This window comes from Lepisma saccharinum, chromosome 11 (assembly GCF_977018435.1).
Source record: "Lepisma saccharinum chromosome 11, izLepSacc3.1, whole genome shotgun sequence".
Lineage (NCBI taxonomy): Eukaryota > Metazoa > Arthropoda > Insecta > Zygentoma > Lepismatidae > Lepisma > Lepisma saccharinum.
Window position 1 is genome coordinate 15556615 of NC_139239.1, and position 12366 is coordinate 15568980.

The 12366-nt window shown below is 39.9% G+C and overlaps 1 protein-coding gene across 1 annotated transcript in view; it reads right to left on the minus strand.

The window, feature by feature from the left end:
- Positions 1-337: 337 nt before the first annotated feature.
- Positions 338-12366, minus strand: part of LOC145995381 (uncharacterized) — a 419963-nt gene continuing 407934 nt past the window's right edge. The window contains exons 6-7 of the mRNA XM_083131984.1: positions 6727-7031; positions 338-493 (exon numbers count right to left, since the gene is read on the minus strand). Of these exons, the coding sequence (XP_082988110.1) occupies positions 338-493; positions 6727-7031 (461 nt within the window). The remainder of the gene's footprint in view (positions 494-6726; positions 7032-12366) is intronic.

Genomic DNA, 12366 nt, shown 5'->3' on the forward strand with positions numbered 1-12366 from the left:
TTACGTACAAAAAATTGATAACGAGGATACATCTGGACATATGCGTGTTCAATATTGCATGCGTTTCTTGAATGATATGCATGTTAAGGTCTCCATGAGAGTGTAAGCACATGCCAACGTTGAAGCTTCACAAAGGAGCATAACGTAGACAGCATCAGCCTTCATGTGTTACTAAATTTCCTTTGACAGAAAGGGCTTCGAAGGGAAGGATCCAAAGCCAAAATGCATTATAAGATGAAGCAACAGCAAGACGTGTGATCAGAGACATCTCTCGGTGAACCTCCATAGTTCCTATACGGAGCAATCCAGTTTTGAGGACGTCGTGGTGAGAATCAGATTAAATGTAGAGGTTCATACCTGATAATGGGATTACTGGGTTCAAATGCTTCCCCACCAGGATCTTCTCAAGACGCTCCTGTCTTGCCTGGGGACATCCGCCATTCCGAGTGTCAAACTCCAGGGAATTGGCTGTCATTTTCAGTTTTAGGAGCAGCTTAAATAGATTTGCCCTTTCAGTGCTAGAATGAAACTTAAATCGTGCGATATTATTTACTTCTATTGAAACACTTTTCCCCGAAACTAAATGGAGAAGACATGTGTACCTAGCTGCCAGTGTGAAAAATTAGTTAATATTTTCGTCTAGTTGCCGTTACTACTAGTAAGACAATTAGTAACGACGTGAAAAATAATTCATTTCCTCGCACTAATCGTCCTGGGCAACCCGCCGCATTTGTGGAAGAGCGCTCTCGAATGCACGTGTGAACTGCAGAGCGAGCAGCGACACTATAGCGTTGTAAAAGAGATGGAAAGAAGGAAGTGAGAGGAAGGAGGCTTCGTCGGTCGCGTTCGTGCAATGGAAAACCTCTAACATGATACGTATTATTGTAATCGATCGATTGATTTAATTTATTTTACTTCGCTTTTCTGCCACTTTTGACTAAATGCGAAGATGAGGATGAAAACAATGCTAAGATGAAATGGATGAAGCACTGGCGTAATCAAAATTTTTTCCGGAGGGGGCTGAAATTGTAAAACTGGATATGATATTACATAGCTGCGTCTGGAAATGGAGGTGGCGGATGTGTGTGTGTGGGGGGGGGAGATACAGCATAACATATTTTTTTTATAATTACCATTTTTGACCTTCGTTTTAAAAGTTGTTCAAACACAAAAATGGTAATTGGTGGTAATTTTAAGGGGAGTTTGCACTTGCCACCTTGGTTTTACCAGAGTTCTTTCCTCCTTTCATTGGAAAATAGTAATATTATTCTCATAATTTCTGGAGGGGCTGTAGCCCCATCAGCTCTACCTTTCCGTACGCCAGTGAGATGAATGGACAATCACAAACATATAGGGTCAACACAAGCACCTCAGAGGATTATGCTGGCTGTGAGTGCAGACGCCTGACTCGCTAGTGTGCAAAATGCAGATAAAGGTGTACGTACTACGTGGAAGGGAGATTGACATTTGTGTATCTTGAGAAGGGGTCACCCCTTATACCCTGAGTATCATTGTAATCATAGCAGAACAAACGGGAGGTGGTTCTGGTGAAATGGGGGATGTGTTATTACACAGTATCCAATGTTTTCCAAACATCCTTCCCACATTTAAATTCACTTTATCTTTGTAACGAACAGAGGTATTTCATTGGAATAAAGTTTGTACTTAACAGCAGTTTTTAAAGTTTTACCTGGCAATACTGCTCCAACTGGGCACTATTCACGTCGATGCATTCCTGCCATATCGTCCTGAAACCCAGAATGGCTTTCCGGCGCTGCTCATTTGCAATGCCCCGCGATGACTGCAGATATCTTTGCTTTGGGGTCACCCAGATCTCTTGGCTTATCCGCGTACACTTCCGTCTTGACATATTCCCACAGCCAAAATTCACACGGAGCCAGGTCTGGCGACCTTGCGGACCATGATGTTGTTCCTCTGCGGCTAATCTACCTCCCCATAAATTCCTGATCCAGGAAGTTTCTGACTAGCAGCGACGTGGGGAGGGGCCCCGTCTTGCTGGTACTGCACGTCATCCTTGGTACCAAGTGCAACCAGGTGGGAAAAAAGGAACGTCTGCAGCATGTTGAGGTAGGAAGTGCCCGTCACGGTATCTTCATCATAGAAGAAGGGCCCGATTAGATGATCCGTCGAAACAGCGCACCACATTCACTTTTCGATTATCCCTCTTGTGTGTTTGTAATTCGCGCACCAGAACGGTACGCATCAGCTCTGCATAGGACAGAACGCACTGAGCCTAATTCTGAATAGACGCCATCTTGGAATCACCTGATCGCTCACAGTCACGTAAGCCTCTCAACGTGCAGGCTTGCCTGGTAAAACTTTTTAAGACTGGTGTGCAGTACAAACTTTATTTCACTGAAATATTGGCAAAACCCTGTGAATTGCATACATATTATATTACCTCTCAAACTCAAACGCTCTCACACTCCTGTTAACTGACCTTGAGCTGTAGGCCTCTCCAGTAACGTGGTGGTAATGCTCCCACTTTAAACTGTAGGCCCAGTCTTGATTTGCCTATCTGAGCATAATGTGGACTGAAAACAATTGAACGACACGCGCGGGCGCACACACAAAAGTATTATTTTCTCACTCGCTGCACACACCATATTTCATATTGTGCGGATACACGATTAAAAAGTATGTTTATATATATATAATTTAGGTCCCTTTATTATTAATTGTTAACTAACTTTTTCATCAGAAGTAGGTCTAATATTACTACTTTTTTGGTTAAAGAGACTAGGTTTTAAAAATAAGAAGAAGCTTTCAAAGATAATGAAATAAAATATTACACCAATACCCTTACCAAAAGCTCTTGCCGGAAATTGTTATAAGCTTCCTGGAAACAGATACAGGGAACTCCATGTGAGAATTATTTGAGATGACAATGCCATTGTCTTCTATCAAATGATGGTGGCAGTCTGGATGCGTTTCCGTATGTGTGTACATTACGTTTAGCACGTATAGCCTGCAGTCTAAGAGAGCATTAGTTTCCACTATAAGATGCTGCACAGAAGTTAATTAAGTGTGCCTTATCTTGTGATCAACAGTTCAAATTATCGGTAAGATCGCTAACGATGTTTGTATTTCGCCCGTAGCTACGAGAAAAGGGTGTCCAATACATAAGAAACTTTCCTTGTGCAGCGAATGCTTGCTTCAATTGATTTTCCTCCTCGTGTTAACAGGCTTCAGATAGTATCTCTCTCTACCTATCTCTCCTGTTCTAAAGTTTTGTGTGGAAGTTGGTTAATAATATATGTTAGGGTTTGCCATGTTGTATTGTATTACCAGTCAGTAACACATTTTTGTAAAATTTATTTCAGTGTCAAGTAGCAATTAAAAAATAACTTTTCGTCCCTTGCATATCTCTGAGTCATTTTTTATTGAAGAGCTTTCTTTGTCTCTCTATATTTTTCTGAACAGTTTTAGCGTTTTGATTTGTTCTGAAATGTTGTTATGGTGAGCTTTGTGTCACTTGAAAATTGTTGAGAACAGTTTTACTTCTCTTGCGAATTATTCTAGAAAGCTTTGCTTCTGTTGCTAGTTGTTTCGAAGAGTTTTGCATGACTGTTACTTAAATCCGAAGAGTTTTGCTTGTTTTGTAAAATGTTCCGAAGAGATTTACTTGTCGTATGTATTGTTTCCAAGAGTTTTGCTCGCCCTGTGCATTTTCCCGAATAGTTTTACTTGTTTTGTCTTGTACACTGTTCGAAGATTGATTTATTTGCTTTATTTTACTTCGCATCTTGTGCCACTTTTGGCTAATTTGCGAAGATGGAGATGAGTGATGAAATTTATGAATGGACACTAACAAACATCCATGCCCAGGCCAGGATTCGAACCCGGGACCCCTGCCTTTGTAGCGCGATGTGCTAACCACTTCGCCACGGTGACCGGCACTGTTCGAAGAGTTTTGTTTTTGTCTTGTACCCTGTTTTGGAGAGGTACCGTTATACCTTTTACGAGCATTGGTTTTAATGAGATTCGCCTCTCTCATGATCACTCTTCTGAAGTGTTTCTCTATCTTGATCATTGATCTGAAATGTATTGCCTACCTTGTACACTGCAGTGACTGAGTGCAGATCTATCTACAGCAAGAGTCTATTACTGGACGAACCATTAAAAACCGCCAGCCCGAGCGAGTTGATAAAGGAAAGGTCGAACTCTCCATCAAACTCGCTCCCGGAGAGCAATATTATCCTTCCTAATATCCCATATCTGCAATATCGAGTTAGTTTTGAGTATCTCACCCATAGGAGAAACCTATATTGACAAGTCATAATTTATAAGCAAAGGTAACGTCGTTTCCATGGTGATTTTCTGGAAGATCGTGCCAGAGGACTCCCTTCCCCCTATTGTCCCGCCTCGTTGGACGGTTCCTGAGGCAGATTAACGGCTATTGGAAGTGACTCCAGAAGCAGCGGTTCGTCCTCCAGCGGGCGTAAACCTTTGGTCGGCATCCATCAAATCGCTCTGGAACCAAGTTCTGGAAGCTATCACGAACTCATGGTTGCCAGAAAGTACAATGTTAATATAAAATCAACTTTTGCGTTACTGTATTCTCATATAAATGTGGAACACCTACATGAAATACTCTTTTACGTGAAATGCGTTTTGTGTGTTTCCTAACTCTCCGGCGATGGCAGAACTTTCTATTGAAAAGTTGCTATTGATGGGAATCGAGAATTTCAGGATCTAGGTGACCCACTTTAATTGATTGATTTGTTGTTTTAAGTCTACTTTATGCACTGTAAGGCTAATCGGGACTGGACCTACAGTTTAAAGTGGGATTCGAACCATTTGTGCCTCCACCGGGTATCGAACCCGGGACCTCTTGATTACAAGGTGACGACGCTACCACTGCGCCATCTGGGAGGCCCTACCACTTTTATTGAGAATATCTGTACCTGCGTTGCATTAACCCTCAAAAATTGAAGCTGTGACGTTTCTTTTACACTACAAAAGTAAATTAACAACTTTTATCAAATGTACGGAGCACTGAAACTGTTTTGAATCATATCAGGATGCAGTTGTCAAGAAAAACAATCCAAACATACAAATGGTTCAAACTATTGCAATATCACAACGTTCTACACTAATAAAAGTACACTTAGGACACACCTGCAACAACATTACATTTATCCCATTCCAGCTAGCTTTATTTTCTCCTTGTTTGATCTTCAATACAAGCAAATCTTTTCGAAACAATGCAGAAGACAAACTAAACTCTTTGGAACAATGCACAAGACAAGCAGAAATCTTCAGAACAATGTACAAGACAAGCAGATCTCTTCGGAACAATGCACAAGACAAGCAGAACTCTTCGGAACAATTCACAAGACAAGCAGAACTCTACAGAACAATTAACAAGACAAGCAGAACTCGTCGGAACATTGCATAAGACAAGCAGAAATCTTCAGAACAATGTGCAAGACAAACAGAACTCTTCGGAACAATGCACAAGACAAGCAGAACTCTTCAGAACAATGTACAAGACAAGAAGAACTCTTCGCAACAATGCATAAATCGTATCAAAACTTCGCAACAATGCACAATGAAAGCAAAACGCTTCGGAACAATACAGAACTCTTCGGAAGAATGCTCAAGACAAGCAGAACCCTTCAGAACAGTGCACAAGACAAGCTAAACTCTTCAGAACAATGTACAAGACAATGGGTGCACTCTTCGGTAACATAAGCAAAGCTCTTCATAATTCGCAACACAAACAAAACTATTAAGAACAGTTCAAAAGTGAAGTAAAGCTTAACCAACCTTAATATTTATCTACATTCGTAAAACATTCAGATAACTCGGAACAGAAAAACTCGTCGTTCTTAATCTGCAACCCACATCAGTTACATTCAGCTAGATTTTTCTGGCATAACACTAATCTTCTCATTTTCTCAAAATTTCTTCAAGAAACTCGTACAAATCGCAGTGTTGCCAGAGGTCCTCCTTTTTCCAGACATGTTCTACATAAAGTATTATGCCCACTGCCAGGAATGATTTTTTAAAAATGTAATGTCCTACATTTTGAGCATTGTACAATTTGCATTAAGGGAATATGTCTTTCAGCAGAGAAAACAGAAAATATCCGGAAATTTTTAGAATGAGTGTATCCTCGGAGAACAATTCTCAAAACTAGGGTTGTGCGGGATCTCAAAACGTCGAAACCAGGATCGGATTAAATGTTCTCGCCCTAAATTTTGGAAAATGATTTCCCGGTTTTCAGGATGCTGGAATACTAATAGAATGTACAGTGGGATGCAAATTATCCGTCACCATGTTCGTGCACTTTATTTGACCCAATAAGAGCTTCAAGAATTGAAAGAAAACTTAAAACAAGCTGTCGAAAACTTCTGCACCAGCAAACATAAAAATCCACCGCTTAAGAACATACACGATGTAATAGAAAAATTAATGAAAATAGTGATGGACAATTTGCTGAGCAATACTAGTGGATCCCACTGTACAAATTTCATAATAGAAAAGCGTGGACAATCACTTTAGGGAGCATTCGTGCGTAGAATTCGGGACTTTTACAATCGGGAAATCATGAAGATTCCCTCTCCTGAAAATTTCCCATGGAAATCCCAAAATCCTGGATTATTAAATTTCCCTCTACAGTTTCCGCTGCGAATATCTGTATTGGACAGGTAAGTCAGCGCATTAAAGAGAAGAAATATTTAGTAGCGTAGCACTTACTGTTCTGTCCTGAAGCATTCCGATTTTGCAGTCAAGACGAACCGTTGTTCCGAGTTTCGCTGTGATGTTCGTGACGTTGCTTCCATCCTCGAAGTAAGGACCCCACCGAGACCCCTGATGATGATGCGCGTGGTCCAGGTGGATGCTGCCGTACCGGGTCCTCGCCGTCGTGCTCGAAGGCCTCGGGGTGGTCGGTGGGGACGAGGTGGTCGTCTGCTCTGAAGATGACGTCATTGTAGACGATGACCATAGTCCGAGCAGAACTTCCGTCGTCGTCGATTCCATAAGGGTTATGGTCTCATTTTCTGCAAAGAAAACAACATATAAATTAACCTTTCTTGTATCGACAATGATCAGTGTTTGAAACATATCTAATGAGGTTTGTTCACTCCTGTTCAGATAAAGTGGCACATACTTAAACTGTTCAAGCTTATAAAGTGTTCAATTTTATGTGAACAGGAGTGTACCATAATGCAATTTTTTTTGTAAAATTTTAAAATCTTTCCACCCCTTCCTTATACGGTTTAATGAATATTATGAAACATACCAGAGGTTTTTGTATTTCAGTCGTTGCTTTATAATTGATTAGGGCCTCTCGATGGCGTAGTAGTAACTTCACCACCTTGTAATCAAGGGGTTTCGGCTTCAATACCTGGAGTAAGATCCACTTTAAACTGTAGGTCCAGATCCGATTAGCCTATCTGTGGATAAAGAAAACTTGAAACAAAGTTTAGAACGTTTAGATATAAAATTGATTAAGAAGGAATAGTAATATTAAAAAATCAATAACAATGATTAATACTGTCACTAATAAGGCTCATTTTTAAAATCATATTTTAGAAAATTTGTACCATAATGCAGTTTCTGTAATTTATATTAAGAAACTTATCTCTTAGAACATTTTAATGGATATGACGAGTGTTATCAGGGGTTTTTAGGCCAGTCGTCGATATAAAATTAATTATGGTCTCCATGATGTCATAGAGATGTCGTCGTCTTGTAATAAATAGGTCCCGGATTCGGAACAAACTTTAAACTGTATATCCAGTACCGATTGGCCTATCTGTGCATAAAATGAACTTCAGGCAAACTTTAGAACGTTTAGATATACAATTGTTTAAGCAATAGGAACAATAAAAATAATATATTAAATAATAATTAATTATGCTACAAATAATTAATTATTATATACGTATAACATATTCCTTGTTGTTCAGTGTGATGCATATAAAATGCATCCATTGAGAACTTAGACACGATTATTTCAAGGAAATCAACCTTATGCGTCAAAAGTGCTTCATTCATTTCTGCTTATATGTGTAAATATATCTACCTTCAGCAACAGTTTATTTCACAGAGACATGGCAAAAGGGCATAAAATACGTAATAAATTAACAACTTTAGCACATGTAAACGGCTATGACAGGAACTTGGACATTATCCATTCATTTGTCTCAAAGAATTATCCGAGTAATCCAAAATGAAATAGCTCCATGATTCCTATTTAGACAACCCATTGATACCACTGATATTGCCGTCATTATCCGGTTCAAAGTACTCTGGGGTCCACTAAGCCTCTCTCTTTTCGCTCCGTGATCAATGTTAGCGGCACCATTGCGACTCTCGGATAAGTTGTTAATTCCATTTTGATTGAACATTAATATACAAGTTGATTGCAGGATACAAGCACACAGATAGAAGGGTGACGTAATAACACCCTTTCCACCCCTTGGGAAAATAATGGTAAATTAGACGAAGATGGAAGGTACGATATGATCTTGCATAGTGACCACGGCGATTATAATTGTAATTAGAGTTAATAAATCCTGATTAAAGTTTTTGTAAGAAATGTTTTGTTGTTTCTATCGATTGTTTACTGTTTATTCATCGTTTTATGCCTCAAGAGGAAGGCAGGTTTGTAATTGCAACTCCAAGCTTTCAGATATTGCGCCGGCTTCATGTCAGGATAGTTAACACACTGAACTACGGTGCCAAAGGTCTGGGGTTAGAGTCCCGGCCAGGGCAAGGGTGCTCTTTGTAAATGTCCCTTCATCAAATTCATCATATCATCACTTATCCTCATCTTCGCGATTAGCCAAAAGTGGAAGAAAAGCGAAGTAAAATAAACAAATCAATCAATCGTTCAAGTTCCTCCTAAGCCAGTGTCCATCAAATTTTCCTTTCTTTTCCCATTTCTTCCAGCATTGTTCTTCTTTAATCAACTCTTTCCAATATTGTTTTATTTCTTAATTTATCTGTCAATTTCACACGCTCTATTCTTCGCCATGCCCATATTTCTCAGTGGTCTGAGAGACACGGGAACTTTCAAATGTCATTGGAGAAACAAAACTTCAAAAGCTCCACCATTAGCTAAATTTCATCGTGATCAAGATGAGCCTCTTATAGATTGAATTCTGCTTTGTTGCCCATGAATATTGAAGTTCTTTATTCTTCTCCGTAACAAAAAGCACTTAAATTTAATTATATATCTGCAACTCCCTCGAAAACGTGTAATTCTATATGCTCCAGTTCATAGGCGTGTCAGACCTTCTGATTAGGGGGGGGGCTTTTATCATGACTCTTCCACATCTTAACGAGTAGCCAGAAGTGGCAGAAAAGCAAAGCAAAATGAAACAAATCAATCAGTAATCACTAAGGTGATACAGACGTAAATTTCAACGTTTACAAATGAAATTAACGAAGTAGAAAAGCAATTACTTTTATAGAGTGTTAAATTGTGTTTCCCACCGCAATTCAATTTACAATATTTCGTTGTAGAAAAACCTATTACTTTAAAGTTTTGGAGTTTTAGAATCCTGTAGGAATTTCAAAACAAGCTGTACAGCGAGTTGGACTCGAAAATGTATTCTAAGAGGGAGATTCAATGCATTATTGAAATTTCGTGTCACCTGCGACAAGATCAGGAGAAATAGGGAAGGGAGACGGGAAAGAACTAGGCTGTGACAACCTCCAGACGTACTGAGAATTCTTCCCTTCACACACGCACAAAAAATCCTGACTGCGTCTGCTGGACCGGTCGCTCACCATCACAATCTCCTTCAAACTGGTCCCGAACACAGGAAAGCTCTCGGAATCTGAATTATATAGACCGCGAGTAAGACTTACAAGTTCTGAATCCGAATGGACACCTGCCGATATTCCACATTTCTGCCTAACGTCCTCATGCAGCATCCACACGCCCTGTACCTATTCATCTCGCGGATTTCTTCGTGCCCCCTTTCCCGTTGGATGTCCCTTTCCATCTCGAAGTCTCTCTCCTTCCCACTCCAACCCTTGCCGATGGCGAGAACTTCGCTGTTGAGAAAGCTCAAACGAAATGGGTATATAAGCACTCCGTCCGTGGAATCTGCCGCGCATGCCGGTAGAGAAGGGGATAAAGCGAGAGGCCGGAGCAAACGGCGTGTTTTTTTCGCGCAGAGCACTTGCTTTTGTTTGCTTGCTCCAGAGAGTACCAGAGTGCAATATGTGAATACATGATTTGGACTTTCCTTTGCCCTTCCCAAATTCTCGTTTACACTGCTTAAATTAACTTGATCGCCAGCATTCACTAACAATAAACACGCTCTCAAACTGAGTACATGTTTGTGGCACACGCCACCACCCTACACTGAATGGCATCTCAAGGCCATGGGTACAGTCTATTTGGTCGAAGGGTGTGATGGTTCTGCTTCGATAGACATGTAAACTTTCATTAAAATATTGAGGAATCCTTGGGTGTCCAAGATAGGGAATTCATTTATTAAGAATGCCATTTAACTACGCCCCTGCAACACTAATATACATATATTTTCCGGGAACCATATCATCTACCACACAATACCAGAGATTGTTTTTGAATGTGATTCATTGATTCTAATTGATATGCTTTATTTTACATCGCTTTTGTGCCACGTTTGGCTAATTTTCGACGATGGAGATGAGTGATGATATGGTGAAAATGATAAATGGACACTCACAAATATCCATTCCCAAGCCGGGATTCGAACCCGGGACCCCTGGCGTCATAGCGCGATGTGCTAATCACTCTGCCACGGGGGCGGGCCTACTTGAATGTGAAAATAGCTAATAGCTTCAGGGACATGTAACAAATAAAACATGTTATATCCAGCGCGTAATTCTACTGGAAATTATTTAACGGATTTAAATGTTGTTATCTTGTTGTTGGCCTAGTGTATAGTAATGCCACCAGATGACGTGGTAAGACACATGTAAGCACCGCGCTTTCCACTCCGGCCAGATACGGTACCGATCATTGCTAGTCACCGCCGCGCCTCAGTATGTGATTGTCGTGTAAGCAACGGAAGAGAAAAAATGGAAGACGGTGTTAGAAACAGTGGGAAGAACAAGGTAAAAGAGGAGAGAAGAAGGAAGAAGAATGAAGAAAGAGAGGATAAGGAAAAGAGCGTGAGATAAAAGAGTCCAACCACTTTCCAGATGATAGTAAATATTTAGCTAAATCGCCTGTCAGGTGAAAGTACAGTTGACAAGGGAAGGCCACCTGCTGGAATGTCCTAGAGAGAAAACAACTTTCTAATAATCTTGTGTCTGGAGGGGAATGATTCTTGTGTATATATATCTTCCTGTTTGGTACCTTGTTTCATTTGTACTTGGTACAGAGTCTGAAGCAGACCTTGCTAGAAGGTTGAAACGTTACGTTTAGTTTGTTTTATAATAAAATAAATTTCTGCTTTGGTCAGCATATTGAGTTTTTCCTATCATGGAAACAAGGCTTAATGGTGTTACAACTGCAAGAGTAATTACGCTGTGAGCTTTCAATATTTCAGCGATATGAGAGAACGTCATTATCAACTGAAAATGACTATATTTGTATGATTGAATACTTTTTTATGATAAAATCATTTAGTGCAAGCAATCTCACAGACTAATTCAAGTCCAACTGCTCAATAATGGGGCCATTACTAAGATTGTTTAATTTCGAGAACATCAAAAAACTGACAGTAGAAATGAAATGATACATAGAATATATATGGTGATATAATCACAGAAGAAGATATGCTTGAAGGCTGTACAACACGCACTGCGATAGATGAAATCAATAAAAATGGAAGGGAATCCATGCTTAGAATGTGGTTACCTCTGAAAGAGGGAAATCTGGGCACCATTTCAATATGTTGGCGAAAAAAATCTGTAATCTCTTCTATTATATAATTTCCTGTCAGAACCCAATAATACGTGGCTTATATTGGCGAGATTTGAGTGAAGGGGGGTTGGGAGGTTGGGACGATATCATGCAACTGGCTGTCGTTTCACCGGGAAAAAATGAAACGATTGACGTCCAGATTTAAAATGTAATCAGATCTGTGAACGCATCCGGGAATATTCCAATCATGCCAAAGTAGATTAAGGAAATGAGTAATGAAATATATGTTCCCCTCCGCAAGTATACACAGATAATTGAATTGGAATTATATAATGCCAATCCATTATCGTTCTAAAGCTCCGAAGTAGAAAAAAAAAGCAATGGATCAGAATGAAAAAGTGTGCATGAAAAATTTCCTTAGCATGGTTGAATTTGGGCAAGTGAGATGCACCTGTCTAATAGTGCGAGCATAATGAATTGTGTTTAAGTTATCAAGGGGGTTCTGGTTTGTTTCTGGT